This window comes from Panthera leo, chromosome E2, assembly GCF_018350215.1.
Source record: "Panthera leo isolate Ple1 chromosome E2, P.leo_Ple1_pat1.1, whole genome shotgun sequence".
Classification (NCBI taxonomy): domain Eukaryota; kingdom Metazoa; phylum Chordata; class Mammalia; order Carnivora; family Felidae; genus Panthera; species Panthera leo.
The window spans coordinates 12,096,870-12,119,946 of record NC_056693.1 but is presented as its reverse complement, the minus strand read 5'-3'; the positions used below and the strand labels follow the sequence as shown (position 1 = coordinate 12,119,946).

At 39.5% G+C, this 23,077-nt stretch overlaps 2 protein-coding genes and 1 long non-coding RNA gene across 5 annotated transcripts in view; 1 reads left to right on the top strand and 2 right to left on the bottom strand.

Annotated features, from left to right (window-relative positions):
- The window catches only part of ZNF112 (zinc finger protein 112), a 32,154-nt gene extending 27,309 nt beyond the window's left edge, over nucleotides 1-4,845 (bottom strand). The window contains exon 1 of the mRNA XM_042918686.1: nucleotides 4,803-4,845. The gene's annotated coding sequence lies outside the window, so the exon portion shown is untranslated. The remainder of the gene's footprint in view (nucleotides 1-4,802) is intronic.
- Nucleotides 4,846-5,002: 157 nt separating this feature from the next.
- Nucleotides 5,003-6,134, top strand: LOC122209173. The gene is made up of 2 exons (XR_006197480.1): nucleotides 5,003-5,105; nucleotides 5,645-6,134. It is a non-coding gene; the product is annotated as an uncharacterized LOC122209173 (long non-coding RNA).
- The window catches only part of ZNF229 (zinc finger protein 229), a 59,720-nt gene continuing 42,438 nt past the window's right edge, over nucleotides 5,796-23,077 (bottom strand). For 2 of the 3 annotated variants that reach the window (XM_042920903.1, XM_042920905.1), the window contains exon 5: nucleotides 5,796-6,046. In XM_042920903.1, the coding sequence (XP_042776837.1) occupies nucleotides 5,942-6,046 (105 nt within the window). In that variant the 3' untranslated portion in view covers nucleotides 5,796-5,941. Of the gene's footprint in view, nucleotides 6,047-16,091; nucleotides 16,345-23,077 lie in introns of those variants that run through there. The other variant, XR_006197479.1, reaches the window with a different exon arrangement.

The following is a 23,077-nucleotide window of genomic DNA, read 5'->3' as shown; positions in this document are numbered from 1 at the left end:
TCATCTAAGCAAAAATCAACAAGGAAACAATGGCTTTGAATGACACACTGGACCAGATGGGCTTAACGGATATTTTCCAAACATTCCATCCTAAAACAGCAGAATACACATTCTTTACAAGTGCACACAGAATGTTCTCCTGACTAGATCACATATTAGGTCACAAATCAGCCCTCAACAAATATAAAAAGACTGAGATCATACCATGCATATTTTCTGACACAACACTATGAAACTTGAAGTCAATCACAAGAAAAAAATCTGGAAAGACCACAAGTACATATAGGTTAAATAACATGCTACTTAACAATGAAAGGGTCAACAAGGAAATGAAGAAGAAGTTAAAAAAAAAATCCACGGAAACAAATGAAAATGAAAACACGACAGTTCAAAACCTCTGGGATGCAACAAAAGTGGTCGTAAGGGGGAAGTATATAGCAATAGAGGCCTACATCAAGAAGAAAGGGAAAAAAAAGAGAAAAATCTCAAATAAACAATCTAACCTTACATCTAAAGGAGCTAGAAAAAGAACAACAAAGGAAGCCTAAAGCTAGCAGAAAGAACAAAGATTAAAGCAGAAATAAATGATATAGAAACTAAAAACTAAAAACAAAACAAAACAAAAAAACCATTAGAACAAATCAATGAAACCAGGAGCTAGTTCTTTGAAAAAATAAAATTGAATAAACCTCCAGCCAGACTTATCAAAACGGAAAGGGAAAGGACCCAAATAAATAAAATCACAAATGAGAGAGGAGAAATATCAACCAATACCACAGAAATACAAACAACTATAAGAGAATATTATGACAAAGTATATGCCAACAAACTGGACAATCGGGAAGAAATGGATAAATTCCTAGAAACATATAAACTACCAAAACTGAAACAGGAAGAAATAGAAACTTGAACACACCAAAAACCAGCAAAGAAATTCAATCAGCAATCAAAAATCTCCCCACAAACAAAAGTCCAGGGCCAGATGGCTTCACAGGGGGAATCCTACCGTACATTTAAAGAAGAGGTAATATCTATTCTTCTCAAACTATTTCAAAAAATTAAAAAGGAAGGAAAACTTCCAAATTCATTCTATGAGGACAGCATTACCCTCATACCAAAACCAGACAAAAGACTCCACTAAAAAAGAAAACTATATCCCTGATGAACATGGATGTGACAATTCTCAATAAAACACTAGCAAATCGGATCCAATAGCACATTAAAAGAATCATTCACCATAATCAAGTGGAATTTATTCCTGGGCTCCAAGCGTGATTCAATAGTCACAAATCAATGTGGTATACTGCATTAATACAAGAAAAGATAAGAGCCATACAACCCTTTCAATAGATGCAGAAAAAGCATTTGACAAAGTACAATATCCATTCTTAATTAAAAAAAAAAAAAAACCTGAAAAAAATAGGTTTAGAGGGAACACCTCAATATAATAAAGGGCATATACAAAAAGCCCACAGCTAATATCATCCTCAATGAGGAAAAGTTGAGAGCTTTTCCCCTATGGTCAGGAACAAGACAGGGATGTCCACTCTCACCACTGTTATTTAACATAGTACTGGAAGTCCTAACCTCAACAATCAGACAACAAAAAGAAATAAAAGGCATCCAGATCGGCAAGGAAGAAGTGAAACTTTCACTATTTGCAGATGACATGATACTCTATATAGGAAATCCAAAAAAAAAAAATCCACCAAAAAACTGCTACAACTGATAAACAAAGTCAGTAAAGTCACCGGATTAAAAAAAACAGAATCTGCTGCATTCTATACGCCAATAATGAAGCAGCGGGAATCAATCTCATTTACAAGTGCACCAAAAATAATAAGATACCTAGGGATAAACATAACCAAAGAGGTGAAAGACCTGTACTCTGAAAACTAGAAAACACTGATGAAAGATATTGATGAGGACACAAAGAAATGGAAAGACTTTCCATGCTCATAGGTTGGAAGAACAAATACTGTTAAAATGTCAATACTACCCAAAGCAATCTACACATTTAATGCAATCCCTAGCAAAACACCACCAACATTTTTCACAGAGCTAGAGAAAACAATCCTAAAATGTATATGGAACCACAAAAGACGCTGAGTAGACAAAGCAACCTTGAAAAAGAAAAGCAAAGATGGAAGCATCAGAATTCCAGACTTCAAGTTAAATTACAAAGCTGCAGTAATCAAAACAGTATGGTACTGGCACAAAAACAGACACCAAGATCAATGGAACAGAACAGAAAACCCAAAAATGGACCCACAATTATAGGGTCAATTAGCCTTAGGCAAAGCAGGAAAGCATATCCAATGGGAAAAAGACGATCTTTTCAACAAATCGCGTTGGGAAAACTGGACAGCAACATGCAAAAGAATGAAACTGAACCACTTTCTTACATCATACACAAAAACAAATCCAAAATGGATGAAAGACCTAAATGGGAGAGAGGAAAGCATCAAAATCCTAGAGGAGAACACAGGCAGTAACCTCTTTGACAGTGGCTGTAGCGACTTCTTTCTAGACATGTCTCCTAAGGTAAAGGAAACAAAAGCAAAAAATAAACTACTGGGATTACATCAAAATAAAAAGCTCTGCGCAGCAAAGAAAACAATCAACAAAACTAAAAGGCAACCTATAGAATGGTAGAAGATATTTGCAAATTACGTATCTGATAAAGGGTTAATATCCAAAATAAATGAAGAACTTCTACAAATCAACACCCAACAACAAAGAATGCAGTTAAGAGATGGGAAGAAGACATGAGCATACAAGTCTCCAAATAAGGCAGTCAGATGGCCAACAGACACACGGAAAGAGGCTCAACAACACTTATCAGGGAAATGCAAATCAAAACCACAATGAGATACCACCTCCCATCTACCAAAATGGCTAAAATCAACGGCAGAAGAAACAACTATTGTTGGCGAAGATATGAAGAAAAGGGAACCCCCTTACACTGTTGGCGGGAATACAGACTGGTGCATCCAAGGTACAAAATGTAAGGAGGTTCCTCAAAAAGTTCTAAATAGAACTACCCCACGACCCAGCAACTGCACTTCTACGTATTTACCCAAAGGATATAAAAATACTGATTCGAAGGGATACATGCACCCCGATGTTTACAGTACCATTATCTACAACAACCAAATTATGGAAACCCCTCGACTGATGAATGGATACGGAAGATGTAGTATATGTATACACGATGGAATATTACTCAACCATAAAAAAGTAATAAAATCTTGCCATTTGCAACGACATGAGTGCAGTTAGAGTCTTACGCTAAGTGAAGCAAGTTAGTCACAGAAAGGCAAATACCATGTTATTTCACTCCTGTGTGGAGTTTAAGACACAAGCAAAGGAAAAGAGAGAGGCAAACCAAGAAACAGACCCTCAACTATAGAGAACAAACTGATGGTTACTAGAATGGAGGTAGCGGAGGGATGGGTAATAAGAGGTGGGGATTAAGGAGGGCACTTGTATTTTTTTAACACTTCCTTCCTTCCTTCCTTCCTCCCTTTCTTTTTTTTTTTTTTTTTTTTTGGTGGGGGGGGGGGGGGGAAGCAGAGAGACAGAGAGACAGAGAGACAGAGAGAGTGAGAATCTCAAGCAGGCTCCAAGCACAGCTCAGAGCCCGAGACAGGCTGGATCCCACCACCCTGGGATCAGGACCTGAGCGGCAACCAAGAGGCAGATGCTCAACGGACAGAACCACCAAGCCGCCCCCAAAGAGGGCACTTGTGATGACCATCAGGTGTTGGATGTCAAATCACTATACTGTACATCTGAAACTAGTATTACACTGTATGTTAACGAACTGGAATATAAATAAAAACTTTTTAAAAAGTAAGTGCAATCCTTATGACTCGTGCCCAAGTACTCCCCCACCCCTTCCTGTATTTAAACAAAAGTCAGGGCGTGTTCCTGGTAGAATTTGCAGGTGCGTAAAGGAAATATCTTCTCCCCTGAGAGGAGATAACCTAAGAGGAAGAAAGATGCTAAGTCCTACTCAGGCGAGGCTCTTCTTCCAGGAGGCAAAGCGTCATTTCCCCCCTCCCAGCAGCCTTTTTCAACGATGTCCAGGCTGCGGAAGGAAAGGAGGCTCAGAGAAATCACAACTTCATCAGAACTCCCATGTACATTACAGTGGACAGTGCAGACAACATCCGGGAATAACCCCTACAAAAACCTACATTTAGATTAAAAACAAACAATTAGGAATCTGGGTGCAGCTTCGCTTTCTTCAGGGATCTGAGAAAGGCCAGGAGCCGGAGCTCTGACCCCATCCCAGGCTCACAGAAGCTTTCAGGAGACTGAGAAATCAAAAGGTACTGCTAACAGGGGACTTTTTTTTTTTTTTTTAAACCCCAAGCCAGGCTCTAAGTCCTTCACTTCTCCGTCCTCCCTTAACTCGCAAAATAACTCTATTAGGTAGACGCTAATATCCACTTAAAGAATTGGAAAGAGAGGCAGGGACGCACAGAAATTCTCCGAATATTCCACCGCGGGGATGCGGCAGCACTGGCTGGTGGTCGGGGAAAGGACGGGGAGGCGCAGAGCCAAGAGGAGACCCTCACCCCCGGCGAGGTGGGAGCCTGGCCCGGCCCCGAGCCGGGGGATGCGCCCACCGCCCCGCAGTCCACAGAGCTCATTCAAAGGCAACACCAACCCCGCCCTTGGCCGCAGGCGGCTTCTCTTCCCCAGCGTCCAGAGCCTGGTCACCGTGGGCCAAGGCAATGGGAAGCCAGGTCAGTGCGGCCGCGGGGAGGGCCCCCGGGGAGGCAGGGGCTCACCTTTCGCGGAGGAACGAAGGCCGCGGCCTCGCGTACCTGGAGCGGAAGCGACTCTGCCTACAGAAACCCCCCACCCTGGACTACGCTTCCCAGAATTCCCGGCGGGAGCAGGGACGCCGCCTTGGCCGCCTGCGGCGGAAGTTATCCAGCCTCACTGAGTTCCGGGACTACACTTCCCAGAATTCCCAGGCCGCCTCGTCGCCTTCCTAGGGTGGAAGTATCGGCTGTCCCAGCGAGAGGCTGGATTGTATTTCGGAGCCTGCGGGTCGGAGCGAGTTCCGTAACCCCGAAATGCTGCCACAGGTACAGAACTCCTTGATGTACTTCTGTATTATCTCCAGCCAACCATGCAAGCGAGGCGTCTTTCGGGAGCGTAATGCGTCTGGCCTTGTGCATCGGTGGACTGCAAATCCCGGAACCTCCTGCGGAGTGGCCTTTCCTCAAGGCTCTCCTCTCTCTTTGGGATAGTCAGTATTTGGACAGGCGGTATTCTCTTTTGGATAGTCAGTACGAATTAATTCTATACCGTTAGTGGAGCTTGGCCGCCCCCTCCCCCGTCGTTTTCTTGAAAAATTTTTTTTCTTCCAAACTAAGTGACAAAAACTAAGAAAAAACTCAACCAAAGCAAACTATGGAGCTATTCTAAGAAGCTACCTCCTAGAGACCAGTGAACTGGAGAAAGAGTAGAGGGGAGGGGATTATGGAAAGGAAGGGATGGCGGGGTGGGGGTGGGGGTGGGGAGCGGAATGCAGATACTAAAAGGACATTGTACTGACCTATACAGAGTATTGAATTTGACAAATAGAGTCTCAACCTTACTTTGACTGGATTGCCTTTTTTAGTCTATATGGGCGTGCATGCGTCTAGAACCGACAGTGCTACCTACCCTGAAGTGTTGATTGCAAGATCCACAAGAATGGACGTGGATGCCAAGAATCCACAAGAAGCAGATGCAACCATTGATTGATCAGGCCATAAAGCAGAAGCAACAAATGTTTTCCACATTTCCTTGGCTTTAATTGCTGATTATGAAACGTGAGTCATAAGGCAAATGGGAGGAGCTATACTGACAGAGACAAACATTGGAAACCTTTATAAAATCTTGAAGTATTTTTCTTCTTTAAGCTTCTGGCATCACATCACTGATCTTCTCCCTGCTCTAGACATAAAAACTTGTAAGTTGTCTTATGGAGGACGTGATTCAGGGAGGACAGGAGATGAAATAATGGCTTAATCCAGAAAATCTGCAAAGAGAGAAAAGAGAAGAAAAAGTTTAGTTGCTCAGGTTTCTCCTGGGGAATAAATATATTATCGTTTTCCTTTATGCTGGAATATTAATTGTATTCAATGCTATGTCACTTGAGCCTCTTATCATCTAGAACAGCTCCCCTTCTTTTTTGTGTGCCCTTGACCTGCTGAAATAGTAACTCGGTTGGCATGTAGGATTGCTCACATTCTGGATTCGTCTAATGACTCTTCTGGCATGTGTTGTCCTGATGCCAACGTTTTCTGTAAAGTATAAGTTAAGGCCTAGATTTTTGGCAATAATAAGTACAGTGTGGTGCTGAAAAACAGCTTAATGAGGTCAAAGACAATGTCCACCTGAAACTATCTCAAATGTTGGGCGAGTACTGTCACTGAGGAGTGAAGGAAAAATGACAGGACAGGTGTAAATACCAAATGAAGACACCTTTTACAATCTGTATAAGCAAGAAAGAGAGTTTTGTTTAAGCCCAAGTTAGGACAGCTGCCCGGGAAACACTCTTCACAGGGAAGAATGTGTTCTGGAGAATGAACAGTTTTCAAAGGAGTGTATACCTTTTTTTACATCTTATAAAAGCTCAACAGGTTATAGATTAACATGTATGCAGGAGTCACAAGTTTTAACATCAAGGAATGCAGGGAGAAGGAGCACTGCTGGCTATCTTAAGGACAAGATGGTTTTCCGTTAGGCTACTCATTTACAGAGCAGGTGCACAATGCATGTTTGGTGGGCCATAAATCAGGCTTTTGGTTTAGACAAAGTTTATGTACAATCAGGCTGACTTAGATAGAAATCTAAAATGGCTTCCCTTATATCTCAGGCCTTTAGAGAGTTGTTTTTTTTTTTTTTTTCTCTCATCACATCCGTTATGTGAAAATGGTCCGTGGTTCAAAAGGACCAGAATCGATGTAAGAAATCATGCGGGGTACCGAACTAACAACACAGGAAACAACAGGTGTTGGTGAGGATGTGGAGACAGGAACCCTCTTACAATGTGGGTGGGAATATAAACTGGTGCAGCCACTCTGGAAAACAGTATGGAGGTTCCTAAACAAAAGTTAGAAATAGAACTACCCTGTAATCCAGCAGTTGCCCTACTAGGTGTTTACCCAAAGGATACAAAAATACCGATTCAAAGGAAATACGTACACCCCAATATTTATAGCAGCACTATCAACAACAGACAAATTATGCAAAGAGCTCAAATGTCCATCGGCTGTTGAGTGGATAAAGAAGTTGTGGCATATACATACAATGGAATATAACTCAGCCATCAAAAAGAATGAAATCTTGCCATTTGTAATGGTGTGGAGCTAGAGTGTATTATGCTAAGCGAAATAAGCCAGTCAGAGAAAGACAGATACTATATGATTTCACTAAGAAACAGAATTTAAGAAACAGAATAGATGAACATGGGAAAAGAGGCAAACCGTAAAACAGATTCTTAACTATAGACAACAAACGGATGGCTACTAAAGGGGAGGTAGGTGGGGGATGGGTTAAATGGGTGATGGGTATTAAGGAGGGCACTTGTGATGAGCACTGGGTGTTGTATGTAAGTGATTAATCACTAAATCCTATACCTGAAGCTAATATTACACTGTATGTTAACTAACTGGTGTTTTTTTTTTTTAAACATTTATTTATTTTTGAGACAGAGACAGAGCATGAATGGGGGAGGGTCAGAGACAGAGGGAGACACAGAATCTGAAACAGGCTCCAGGCTCCGAGCTGTCAGGACAGAGCCTGACGCGGGGCTCAAACTCACAGACCACGAGATCATGACCTGAGCCGAAGTCAGACACTTAACCGACTGAGCCACCCAGGCGCCCCAACTAACTGGCGTTTAAATAAAAACTTGGAAGATTAAAAAAAGAAATAATACCATGTAATTCCTAACTTAACAACCCCTCCCAAAAGACAATGCTTTAAAAAATACCTAATAGTTTGTATATTAAGGAGGATCAATCTGATAATAGGTGAATTTTCTGGATAAAATGACAGGGAAATTTTAAAATGCAATAGATAAATTTTTAATATACTTCCACTCCCTGTAATAATAAAACAGGTCATTTGAATAAACTTCTGGCAGATGATGGGTAGATAACACTTTTTTATTGAATTTTTTAACGTTTATTTATTATTGAGAGACAGACACAGAGCATGAGCAGGGGAGGGGCAGAGAGAGGGGGAGACAGACTCTGGAGCAGGGTCGAGGCTCTGAGCTGTCAGCACAGAGCCCAACGCGGGGCTCGAACCCACGGACCGTGAGATCATGACCCGAGCTGAAGTTGGGCACTCAACTGACTGAGCCACCCAGGCGCCCCTAGATATATTTTTAAAGCTGTCAAGAGGCATCGAAAGACAAGATGATGGAGAATTTGTGGGCTAAAATTCAGAGAAAGTGAGGGAGTCATGCGCTTGTGGTGACTTTTCTTGTGGGGTGATAGCTGAAAAGCCTGGAAGGTCCGCAGCATTTTTGACACCCATTTGAGGGTAAGGGGAACAAAACGTTCTGGCAAACGCTCCAAAATACACATCTTTTCAGGCACACATAAAATATTTACAAAAAGGGATCACATGACGGGCCCTAAAGGAATAGCAACAAATTTCACAATGCTGAGATAATACCGGATGTGCTTTCTGAATGTAATGAACTTCAGCCAGAACTCAATAACAAAAAAAAGATGATTTTAAAACTCCCATGTGTGTTCTAATACAGTACTGTCCCTCAGCTCCCAAACCACCCTTCTTTACCCTGTTTTATGGCGCTGGGATGGAGGCTTTGCAGCCTATCCTTCTGCTTTGACACCTGGTTCTGTGTTAGTCTCTACCGACAGGAGACTGCAAGGCTGGAGAAGGAAGAGACTTGCTACTTCCTCTGGGCTTCCAGGAACAGCACTGCCTTCTGGTAGCAGCTGCTCACTCTAATTTGCACCTTTCCCAACACCTGACAACCAGTTTCATGGCTCCTCGCAGACACTTATCAAACAGCCTCTCACATCCTGCTCCTCAGATGTCTAAGCCCTAGAACTGCAGCACTCTTCCTCTGACTGAGCTCGGGAACCAGAGCTAGCTGAACACTCCTCCCACCTTGGCGGTTTGAGTTTCAAGATATCAGGACCTTCCTCCAAGCTTGTCAGTTTTAATAATCCCTGTCTCTTCACTTTGTTACCCCAGACCTGGGGGTCGTTGCTGATTGTTGTGCTTGTTACCTGCACCACGCCTTAGAATCCTCTGTTCTTGGGGCGCCCGGGTGGCTCAGTCGGTTGAGCGTCCGACTTCGGCTCAGGTCATGATCTCGCGGTCCGTGAGTTCGAGCCCCGCGTCGGGCTCTATGCTGACAGCTCAGAGCCTGGAGCCTGTTTCAGATTCTGTGTCTCCCTCTCTCTCTGACCCTCCCCCGTTCATGCTCTGTCTCTCTGTCTCAAAAGCAAATAAACTTTTTTAAAAAATCCTCTGTTCTCCCTTTCAGTAATCTAGTCATCAACTCCCTACATATACCAATTCTCTCTTTTCAAATAACTGGTGTGGTCTGTCTTTTCAGTGGACTCTAAGTTATATACCATGTTTGGAAATAAACCAAATCCATATAGATCAAAGAAATACTGCATACAAAACTAAAATGTATTTTAACTGAGTGATAATAAAAATACTTCCTATCAAAGCACATAGGATGCACCCAATACATCAAATTAAAGGAAAGCTTTAAGTAAAGGCATGAAGGAAGTAAAAAAAAAGGCTGGAAATTAAGAAATGAAACATCCATCTCAGTAAGTTAGAAAAAGAGCAAATTACTTCTCCCAATGTACAGGTACAATAAAAATGAGAACAGATGGGGCACCTGGGTGGCTCAGTCAGTTGAGCGTCCAACTTCGGCTCAGGTCATGATCTCACGGTCTGTGGGTTAAAGCCCTGTGTTGGGCTCTGTGCTGACAGCTCGGAGCCTGGAACCTGCTTCAGATTCTGTGTCTCCCTCTCTCTCTGCCCCTAACCCACTCGCATTCTGTCTCTGTCTCTCTCAAAAATAAACACCTAAAAAAATTTTTTTTAAATGAGAACAGATACATAAAATAGAAGACAAACATAGTACAAGAGGACTAAAAGGTTATTCTTTGAAATGAGAACAAAAACATTGACAAATCCATGTGAAGATTTATTATTAAAACAGTTAGAAATCACAAATTACCAAGGAAATGAATGAAAAAGGAAACATCACTATTCATTCTTATGGACATGAAGGGATACTCTGTGAACTTAATGCCAATGAAATTGAGAACTTAAGTGAATAAATTTCTAGAGAATTTAAAACATAGTTTAAAACACACATCAAAACAGACACAAGAAGTTATCACAACTCTGAATAGAACTAGTACTTGAAATGGAATTTATTAAAAATCCACAAAGGAATTCTCTGAGACAGTGTCATCAGTGAACTCTATCAAACATTTAAGGAAGAACCCATGCTTATCTTAGAATACAATGGAATATTACTCAGCAATCAAAAAGAATGAAATCTTTTTTTTTTTTTTTTTGCAACAATGTGGATGGAATTTTGCCATTTGCAACAATGTGGACGGAACTAGACTGTATTATGCTCAGTGAAATAAGTCAATCAGAGAAAGACAAATATCATATGATTTCATTCATATGTGGAATTTAAGAAACAAAACAGATGAACATAGGGAAAGAGAAGGAAAAATAAGATGAAAACAGAGAGGGCGGCAAAGCACAAGAGACTCATATATAGACAACAAACTGAGGGTTAATGGAGGGGTGGGATGGGCTAAATGGGTGATGGGCATTAAGGAAGGCACTTGGGATGAGCACTGGGTGTTACATGTAAGTGATGAATCACTAAATTCTACTTCTGAAACCAATACTACACTGTATGTTAACGAACTTGGGTCTAAATTTAAAAAGAAAAAAGAAAAAAAAAAAGAATTCTTCCTGAGAGTAACAAAATAGGAAACACTTTCAACTAATTCCCAACCAACACTGATCAAAATCTGTTGCAGTCTTTATTAGAATGGAAAACGGTAGGCCTATCTCATCGGAAACACACATGTAAAAATTCTATGCCATAACTTATTCAACAGTTTATAAAAAGATAACACATCATGCCTAGCAGACTTACCAGGAATGCAAAAAACAGAGAGGTTGATAAATTAATCCTCCATTCATGATGAGAAATTTAGGAAACTGGCAATAAATTACAGCGAACATGGAAAGCAATGTGAAGAGTTGAAAACATTTGCTATGAGACTGGCAATAAGATAATGATTCTTACCCTAACCACTTCTACTAAATGTTGCTTTTGCCCCTTTATTCTTCAATCTTGCCAGCTTGTCTGATTAACTTTGATAATTTATACTAGATCCCTTGGATTTTCTAGGCACAAGAGCACATGTTGACTTCAGGCTTGCAACAAAGGTGGCACTGCAGAGCTGGGGTAACGAGGAAGGTATTCCATACGTGGTGCTGAGTTAAACTGGGTGGTGTCGAGGGGGGAATAATGATCTCTACCTCAAGCAATAAGCAAAAAATCTCATGCTGGTGGACTATAGAGCCAAATTTGAAGTATTTCTTATGAAACTTCCAATCTACTCAAGGTATATACCCATAAGTACTGTGTGTGTGTGTTTACCAAAAAGACATGTATACGAATTTTCATTGCAGTATCATCCATAATAGTGATATGCTAGAAATACTCCAAATGTTTATCCATGATGGAATGAATAAATTTTTTCACAACGGAGCAGGACACAGCAAGGATATTGAACAAACTTTAGCTATATGCGACACCATGGGTGAATCTCATAAATATGATGTTGAACAAAAAGAGCTAGGCAGAAAACAGGAGGTGTGGTATGATTCCGTTTATACAAAATTCATAAGACAGTCAAAATTGAACTGTACTATTCAGGATGGACACTTTTGTAGTAAAAACATAAAGAAAATCAAAGGAGTCTATAAAAATTAGGGTAATTGGTTACTTATGATAGAGAAGGAAGCATCACGGTGCTGTGGGTAAGAGTGGAGCTTCTTCTGGGGTGCTTCATTTCTTGGTGTGAGTGGTGATTATGTAGCTGTCCGTTTTCTGTTGATACTTTCACATGTATATTTATGATTGGGGCATTATTCTGAATATGAGTGATTTTTCGCATGCATAAAAATCAATGATATACGGATGTATGGTACATCCGAACAATGGAGCATTATTCAGCAATAAAAAAATTAACTATCAAGTTATAAAAAGACATGGGATAACATTAAATGCACATTGCTAAGTGAAAGAAGCCAGTTTGAAAGAACTATATACCATAGAATTCCAACTGTATAGACAGTAAAAATACCAGTAGTTGCCAGGGGCTTAGGGGAAGGGAGGGCTAATCGGTTGAACAGAGTGCTATTTTTGAGGCAATGAAACTATTCTGTATGATACTGTATGGTGGGCACAGGCCATAATGCATTTTTAAAAATTTTTTTAAACATGTATTTATTTTTGAGAGATAGCGAGACAGAGCATGAGCGGGAGAAGGGCAGAGAGAGAGGGAGACACGGAATCCAAAGCAGGCTCAAAGCTCTGAGCTGTCGGCACAGAGCCCAAGGTGGGGCTCGAATTCACAAACCGTGAGATCGTGACCTGAGACGAAGTTGGACGCTTCACCAACTGAGCTACCCAGGCGCCTGTGACATTATGCAATTTTCAAACCCACAGAACTGTACAACACGAAGAGTGAACTCTAAAGTAAACCGCGAACTTTAGTTAATAATAATATATCAATATTGGCTCATCAACTGTAACAAACATGCCACACTAATGCAAGATGTCAATAATAGGAAAAGCTGTGTTTGAGGGGGGAGGTGGGTATATGGTAAATCTCTGTACTTTCTCCAAAATTTTTCTGTCAACCTAACACTGCTCTAAAAAATAAAGTATTTTTTTAATCAGATCGGCTTCAAAGGAAAATGAGTACATGGCAGAAAAGAACGTTTCATAAACTTGTTTTCAGAACTCAAAGGAAAAGCCTGAAGATAATGAGAATGTCTATAATGAATACAAACACATCAGTTAGGTGTATCTTAGAAACTAATTAGAAAAAAAGAGGATTACAGAAGGAAGCAGATTGTAGTAAGTAAACAATCAAGAGAGGATGAACAAAATTTCTCAATGTGAGCAATATTAAATAGTGTAACGAACAGAAATAGGAGAAGGGGAGGAGGGAGAGGAAGAGGGAGAAGAGGGGGAGGGGAGTGTGGAGAAGCGCTTGTCAACATTTGAGATATTTCTGAAATACAAGGTAAAGCTAAAAATCAAGTCAGTTTCAAAGGAATGAAACATAAGCCGTGCATTTGAATTCTTTTCTGCAACATTAAAAGCACTCAAAAAATATAATGGTATCTACAGGATTTTGACATGAAAAGATTGTGTTCTTTCTATGGTCAGAAAATGTACTGTCCATGTGCAATATACTTGGCACACAAAATTCAGGTGTGATTCACTTCCAGACTCTTCCTGGAAAATTATAGGTCTCTGGCAACAATGTGGACAGAATTTCCACAGACCCTATTCCTATTCTAATTACATAGAAATGCTGAACAAAATGTAAAACTAAAAATAACATTTACTTATTCAATTATATCCCCTACCACTCACATTCTCATTCTCTCCTGCCCCACTGGTAGTCATGCTGTGATCAATGTGCACCTTTTATGTGTATGTGTTTCTGTCAAATTGTGTGGGATTGTGTGTGTGTGTGTGTGAGTGTGAGTGTGTATATATATGTGTGTGTGTGTTATATATATAAAACAAAAATTACTCATAACTTTTCTTTCAAAAAAATTGTTTTAATGTTTATTTTTGAGAGAGAGAGAGAGACAGAGACAGAGCATGAGCAGGGGAAGGGCAGAGAGAGAGAGGGAGACACAGACTCTGAAGCAGGCTCCAGGCTCTGAGCTGTCAGCACAGAGCCCGACACGGGGCTCGAACTCACAAACTGCGAGGTCATGACCTGAACCCAAGTTGGACACTTAACCAACTGAGCCACCCAGGCGCCCCATACTCATAACTTTTCAAAGCTATGTTCCCCCAATATTTTTACATGAAAAAATTTTTAATGTTTCTGCATTTTGAGAGAGAGAGAGAGAGAGAGAGAGAGAGCGAGCAGGGGAGGGGCACAGAGAAAGGGAGAGAAAGAATGCCAAGCAGGCTCCTCGCTGTCAGTGTAGAGCACAACACAGGGCTCTAACTCACCAGCTGTGAGCTGAGATCAAGAGTCAGATGCTTAACCAACTGAGCCACCCTGGTGCCCCTTTAATGTGGAGATGAGTTGGAAGAATTATAGTGTTCACCCATATACTCACAGCCTAGGTTCTAAAATCAGCAATATTTATTTCTTAGCTCTCCACCCAGATATCCTACCTATCACTTCTGTATCCAATTCAGAGTCCTATTAAGATACAAGACATTAACATCACCCCAGAAAATTCCCTCGAGAGACTTCCCAGTCAATGTCTACCCCTTTCCCCAGTAGCAACCACTGTTTCGATATTTTTTTTCACCATCGATTCATTTTAGAATGTCAATTACATGGAATCATACAGTAGTACTCTTTTGCATTACAGTTATTGGAGCATAGTGTTTTTCAAATCCATTCATGGTGATGCACGTATCAGTCATTTGATCCTTTTATTAGAGTGATGTTCTATTGCATGAATACATCACAGTGGGTGGATATCTGTTAATATTTTTTTTTTAGCTATTATGAATAAGGCTTTCACAGTTTCTCTTCATTGTAAGATACTCCTGAAGCTCAAGAGAAAAAAAATCCAGGAGTGCCTGGGTCGCTCCATCAGTTTAGTGTCTGAGTTCAGCTCAGGTCATGATCTCCCAGTTTCCGGATTTAAGCCCTTCGTCAGGCTCTGTGCTGACAGCTCAGAGCCTGGAACCTGATTTGGAGTCTGTGTTTCCCTTTCTCTCTCTCTCTGCCCCTCTCCGCTCGTGCTCTCTCTCTCTTTCTCTCTCAAAAATAAATAAATAAACATTAAAAAAATTTTTTTAAACAGAAAAAAATCCAGATAACTATTTGTAAATGTCTCTGCAAGCACACTTAGCCAGGGAAAGGGCAGTTTAGACTTACCAGATTAGTTTTTTAAAACAATAAAGTCCATTGTAATATCTCCTGCCCCCCCTGGAGATTTCTGAATTCAAATGATAATCAAATCTGTGTCAATTAGGTGTTTAACAATGGTGATCATACAGATCATCCAAACATTTCAGGTATATAAAAGAACTAAATTTTAAAAAAGAAAAGTAGGGGGTGGGGAGGAAGCGAGTACTTTAAGATCACAATTCACATACTTGGTCTCAGAATCACCCAAAGAGCTAAGAAAGAAGAGAGGTCCAGTCTCCTGAAACTATTACAGGGTTTGGATTTTTTTTTCTACTTCTACCAAATTTCCCAGGTAATTCTAACACCTAATTTTGAGAACTACTGCCTTAAAAATATTATGATATTCTCTATGTTTCCTAATATAACTGATTGAATTTCCCACACATTACAATTATACTGTACTCTGTAACATAGAAGGCACATAGGGTGTGCTAGGAACGATTCCAAGCACTTTTCATATAATCTCATTTAAGCCTCATGACCGCTTAATGTGATATGGAAGCAGAGTATCGCCCAAGATCATAAGGAATCATGGAATCGTGCTTCGGAGGTTTAACCCTGGCCCAGCCACTTATTGGCCTATTATCACCCATCTGTAAAATGAGGATAATCATAGGGTTGTTCTGAGAAAGAAGTAAGTTAACACAAGAAAATTGGAAATACTGTCTGAGTCCTCAGGGACTCTCCATAAATATTGGCTGTTATCAGCCCCACCATGATCACGGTGGGATAAACAGAGAACTCAAGGAGGTGGCAGAGTTGCAGAGAAAACAGAATACAGGAGATCCGCTACTCGCTGAGCAATCTCTATAAACCTGGAAAGCTCACTCAAATGGGGGCCAAACCCACCTTCTGCTACTGCCTACAGATTTCTCTTCCAGAAGGGCAAAGACGTGTTTGTCGCAGCTGACCTCCGGCCAAGAGAAAAGGCATCGCCGCCAATGCGGGCTCAACTCCCTCAGAGGAGACCCTACCACAGCCGCACTTCCCTGGAGCGGAAGCGATTGCCCGCAGCGCTCCCAGAATTCCCAAGGAGACTCTGGTTACAGCCACGCCCTTCTGTAAACGGAAGTTCCCGACTGCCTCGCGCTCTTAACACTGACCTTTCCAGAACCGTGGGAAGAACTTTGGCTTCCTGGGGAGGAAGGTTGGCCACCTACTAGAACGTGGCTTGTGTTTCACATGATTCCGGAGCAGTATGCGAGCTTCTTAGTCCTGTCCTTGAACAAAATGCCTTTTATAATGAATTTGGAAGAGTTCCCTTATCTTCTATTTCTTTTTGTGCAAGTCTGAGTAGGATAAGTATGAATGCTTTAAATATTTGGTATACTTCACCAGTGAAGCCATCTACTCCTGGATTTTTGTTTGCTGGGAGAGTTTTGATTCCCAATTCAATCTCCTTTACTAGCAATTGGGCTGTTCATATTTTCTATTTCCTCATGATTTAGTCTTGGTAGGTTATGTGTTTCTAGAGATTTATCTATTTCTTCTAAGTTGTCAAATTTGTTGGCATATAATTGTTCATAGTAGTTTCTTAGGATCCTTCGTATGTCTGTGGTATCAGTTATAACCTCTCCTCTTTCATTTCTGATTTTATTTCAGTCCTCCCTCTTTCTTTCTTGGTGAATCTAGCTAAAGGTTTGATGATTTTGTTTATCCCTTTCCAAAGAACCAGCTCTTAGTTTCATTGATTTTCCCCCCATGTGTCTTTTTAGTATCCATTTCATTTATTTCTGCTCTGATGTTTGTTATTTCCTTCCTTTTACTAACTTTGGGCTTTGTCCTTCTTTTTACAGTTCCTTGAGGTGTAAAATTAGGTTATTTATTTGAGATTTTTCTTGTCTCTTGATGTGGGCACTTACTGCTATGAAATTCCCTCTTAGAACTTCCTTTGCTGTGTCCCATAAGTTTTGGTATGTTGTACTCCCATTTTGACTTTTCTCAAGGTATTTTTTTTTTAATTTTATTTTCTAAATTTACATCCAAATTAGTTGGCATATAGTGCAACAATGATTTCAGGAGTAGCTTCCTTAATGCCCCTTACCCATTTAGCCCATCCCCCCTTCCACAACCCTTCCAGTAACCCTCTGTTTTTTCTCCATATTTAAGAGTCTCTTATGTTTTGTCCTTCTCCCTGTTTTTATATTGTTTTTGCTTCCATTCCCTTATGTTCATCTGTTATGTGTCTTAAAGTCATCATATGAGTGAAGTCACATGATATTTATCTTTCTCTGACTAATTTCGCTTAGCATAATATCCTCTAGTTCCATCCATGAAGTTGCAAATGGCAAGATTTCATTCTTTCTGATTGCCAAGTAATACTCCACTGTATATATAGACCACATCTTCTTTATCCATTCATCCATCAATGGACATTGGGCTTTTTCCATACTTTGGCTATTGTTGATAGTGCAGCTATAAACATTGGGTTGTGTGTGCCCCTTCAAAACAGCATACCTTTATCCCTTGGATAAATACCTAGTAGTGCGATTGCTGGGTCATAGGGTAGTTCTATTTTTAGTTTTTTGAGGAACCCCCATACTGTTTTCCAGAGTGGCTGCACCAGCTTGCATTCCCACCAGCAATGAAAAAGAGATCCTCTTTCTCCACATCCTCGCCAACATCTGTTATTGCCTGAGTTGTTAATCAAGGTATTTCCTTATTTCTTCTTTGAGCCATTGGTTCAACAGTTTACACTTTTTAAACATATAAGATCTGTACATTTCAGTCCTTTACTAACAAACACATATATCCTTCAATACCAAAGTAAGAAGTAGCCATTTTACCTCATGCCCAAACTTTGAGGAATTCTAATTTGTGTGCCACTGGCCTTAAGAACAACTACATTTTTTCATGTAATAAACAAATTTTATTAGAAGAATACAAGTATTTTACAAAATCCGAGAAACTAAATCAACAAACATACTTTAAAGGCAAAGAAATGAGAGATGGTCAGGAAAACATAACAGGCGGTCTGTTAAATACATAATCTGCAAATACATACATATGTACATACATACATGGAATTAAGGAGACTTAGCAGAAAATCACTCAGTTCCATGGTTTATTTTCAAAATCCAAAATTAGTAGGACAAAGACTGTGAGTGGCTCAACCAGGGTAAGGTGAAAAGTATGAAACCAAGTAGCTATGGGCCAGAGGACTCAGTCACAAACACAAGATCTCAGAAAACAAGTGCCTGCCGGACAGACCAATCAGTCTGAAACTACTACCTTCCACCCTGTAGTATACAAATACTATAGTACATATGTTTTGACATATCGTCATAGGTAAAATTTCAGAATCCTTATGTAACCACAAATGCACATACTGTACACAAAGTAAACAACTCAAAATCCAAGCCAAAACCAGTCCCGAAACCAGTCCCCAAAGAACAAATTCCTTCATATCAATAAATTACTGATGTCATAGGGCTGTTTGTCGAGTTAAAATCAACCAGGTGAAATTAATGTCTCCTGTAAAACTGCTGTGATTCTTTGAGATTCAGAAACCTATAGACTAAAGGTTAAACAGTGCAAATATAAAACATTATATGCAAATTAAAGAATCAAGAAAAATCCATTTCCCTATTAGAAACATTCTTCCCTTTGAGTTTTAAAATCTAAAAGCATATGAGGACAGTAATCTCAGAATAGAGGAGCACTTCCTCAGCTTGAAAGAGTATCTACAAAAAACCCTACAGCTAACATCATACATCATGTGGAGAATCTAGAAATTTTCTCACTAAGATCAGGAACGGGGCAAAGGTGTTACCATTCAACACTCTTTTCAACATCATACTAGAAGTTCTAGCTAATGTGTTAAGATAAGAAAAGGAAATTAAAGGAATACAGATTGGGAAGGAAGAAATAAAACTGTCATTTTTCACAGATGACATGATCATCTATGTAGAAAGTCAAAAAGAATGGACAAAAACATTCCCAGAACTAATAAGTCATTATTGCAAGGTTGCAGGATACAAAGTTAATACAAAGGTCAATCACTTTCCTATATACTAACAATGAAGAAGTAGAATTTGAAATTAAAACATAATACCATTAGCAATCCCCAAGGTGAAATACTTAGTTATAAATCTTAGTTATAACTACAGTTATAACAAAATGTTTATAAGATCTATATGAAGAAAACTACTCTGATGAACGAAATTAAATAATAACTAAATGAACGGAAAGATATTCCATGTTCATCGATAGGAAGACTCAATATTGTCAAGATGTCAGTTACTCCCTATTTCATCTATAGATACAATGCAGTCACAATAAAACTCCCAGCAAGTTATTTTGTGAATATTGAAAAACTGATTGTAACGTTTATATGGAGAGGAATAGACCCAGAATAGCCAACACAATACTGAAGAATAAAAAAGTTGTAGTATTGACACCATTTGACTTCAAGACTTACTATGCCACAGTATAGTTACAGTGATAAAGACAGTGGAGGTGTTGATGAAAGAATAGACAAACAGATCAATATAACAGGAGAGAGAGCCAGAAATAGACTAAAATAAAAACAGCCAACTGACCTTTGACAGAGAAGCAAAGGCATAACAGTGCATCAGAGATAGTCTTTTCAACAAATGGTTCTGGAACTAGATGTCTTACTGCAAAAGAACGAGAAGGAGAAGGAGGAAGAGGAGGAGGAGGAGAGGGAGGGGACGCAAGGGAGGAGGAGGAGGAGGAGGAGAAAACAAAAAGAAAAAGGAGTCTAGATCCAGACCTTAGATCCTTCATATAAATTAACTCAAAATGTATCAAAGACTTAACTGTAAAATTCAAATGTAAAACTCCTAGAAAATAATATAGAGGAAAATCTAGATGATCTTGAAGATGGCTGTGGCTTTGTAGGTCAACATGAAAGAAATAGTTGATAAACTGGACTTTGTTAAAATTAAAAACTTCTGCTTTGTGAAAGACAATCTCAAGACAATGGGAAGATAAGCCACAGACTGGGAGAAAATATTTGCAAAAGACAGATAAAGGACCTTTATCCAAAATACACAAAGAACTCTCAACACTCAACAAGAAAACAAACAATCCAATTTAAAAATAGGTCAAAGACTTTGACACCTCACCAAAGAAGATATACAGATGGCACATAAGCATATGAATAGATACTCTACATAATATCTCACCAGGGGAATTTAAAGCAAAAGATTATCTTCTCGTTTTTCCTAATCAAAATCCCATCAATAACTTTAAAAAAACAAAAAACAAACTGTGGTATATCCACAGTACTAGTCAACATTAAAAAGAAATAAACTAGAAGAAATTACAAGATTTATGCAATAAGGATGAATTTCACAAGTATTATGGTAAGTGTAAGAACTAAGACAAAAATATACATTTTATGATTATACTTATATGGCATACTGCAAAAGAAAAAAAAACTATAGGGAAAAAAATTGGATCTATGGTTGCCAAGGGTTGGGGTGGGACTGATGATGTTGTGGCACCAGGGGTCTGTTTCTGTTGGGCAAAGGTTTTCTTTCTAAATAGGACAATTAACTGTCTGGATATGAATTTGTCTTATCAGTCCACTGTGCTTACTCCAATTATACAATATATAGACTACTGACTGCTGCCAGGCAGTCCATCTAATAACTCATACTTGGGTTGTCCTTGCATTTTTTATTCATATGCAAATCTATTGTACTGCTTCTTAATAAACTTGAGAAAAGAAAATGTGTTCAGTGAACCCTAATGAGATCCAGGGATTTTCCCAGTCTCCCCGTCATTCAGACACAGGGATCTTAAAGAAAGCTGAAAAGGCCTGTTGTAGATTCCACTCTAGTATCAGCTTGGAGACCACAGGTTGTGCAGTCAATGTGTTGAACTACAAGTTGTGAAATATGGTTTAAGCCAGGAAAAAAAGTATCTATTCTTCTCCTCTAGGGCCCTGAATAGATGAATCTGGGAATTTTGGGTTAGAGATAAGCATGGAACCTCCCATGCTTACAGATGAGTGCTCCTCATTCATGTGTTTTTATTAAAAGATTTTATTATTTAGAACAGCAAAATTAAGGAACATATAGGCATTTCTCACATACCCCCTATCCCAACACGTGCACAGCCTCTGTCATTATCAACATTCCACACCAAAGTGGTACATTTGTAACAACTGATGAACCTACACTGACACATAATCACCCAAAGGCCATAGTTTACAATAGGGTTTACCCTTGGTGCTGCATATTCTATAGGTTTGGACAAATGTATAAAAACATGTATCTATCATTACAGTATCACGCGGAGTATTTTCACTGCCCTAAATCCTCTGTGTTCTGCCAATTCATCCCTCCCCTCACCGACCCCTGGCAACCGCAGAACTTACTACTGTGTCCATGGTTAGGCCTTTTCCAGAATGTACAATTGGAATCATAGTATACTGTAGCCTTTTCAGCTTGGCTTCTTTCATTTAGTTTTTAAGTTTCCTTAGCATTTAAGTTTCCTCTATGTATTTTCATGACTTTACAGCTGATTTCTTTTTATTGCTGAATCATACCCCATCATCTAGATGCGTCACAGTTTATTTATCCATCTACCTACTAAAAAACATCTTGGTTGCTTCCAAGCTTTGGCTATTATGAATAAAACTGCTACAACCATCTGTGTGCAGGTTTTTATGTGGATATAAGTTCAACCCATTGAGTAAATATCAAGGAACACAACTGCTAGATCATTTGGTAAAAGTATATTTGATTTTGTAAGAAACTACCAAGCTGTCTTCCAAGGTAGCTGTATGGTTTTGCATTCCCCCCAGCAATGAATGAGACTTGCTGTTGCTCTATATCCTCCCTAGCATCTGGTGTTGTCCTTGTTGTAGATTTTGGCCATTCTAATAGGTGAGTAGTAGCATTTCATTGTTTTAATTTTCATTTTTCTGATCACAATGATCTGGAGCCTATTTTCATATACACATACATTCAAAATACATTTGTCCAAGAACCCATAGCATGTATAATACCAAGAGTAAACTCTATTGTAAATTATGGACTTTAGGTGATTATGATGTGTCAGTGTAGTTCATTTCGGTCAGTGATCCACCTTCAGTTAATTTTTGTGAAGGGCATAGAAACTAACCTTTTAAAAGAGACACAGAGTTTGGGGAAAGGGAAAAAAAGACATAATGCAAATTCTTTAAGCTACCCGTGAGAAGGGGGAGGTATATTCTGCCTTTAAAAATTCTCCTCCCAGGTAGTTTTACCTTAATCTTTCACATCTCTCAGGGCTCTGCTCAAATGTCACCTCATCAGTGACAGCATAGCACTCAATATAATTTAGCAAATCTCTTCCAACCCACCCTCAACCCTGGCAATCTTCATCCCCTTACCCTGATTAGTTTTTCTACATAGGCTTTATTACTACCTGACTTACTATATGTACATATATACATATACATGTATATGTACATATGTTTTTAATCTTTATTTATTTTGAGATAGAGCATGAGTGGGGGAGGGGCACAGAGTCCAAAACAGGCTCCAGACTCTGAACTGTCAGCACAGAGCCTGACACGGGGCTCAAACCCATGAGCCATGAGATCACGACCTGAGCCAAAGTTGAATGCTTAACTGACTGAGTCACCCAGGCACCCCCTACATTTTTGTTTTCATAGGTCTTTTCCAACTGAAATGAAATATGCCTAAGTACAAGTACTCATATTCCCTTTTCCCAGAAAAGCACTTGTCAGATAGCAGGTGCTTTGTAAAGAGGTGTTAAATAAATGCGTCCACTTAATTTTTCCGTGAGAACTTGGACTAAGTCACAGAAGTCAAAAAGATCTTTTCAAGTAATATATTCACAAAAGGAAAAAATTT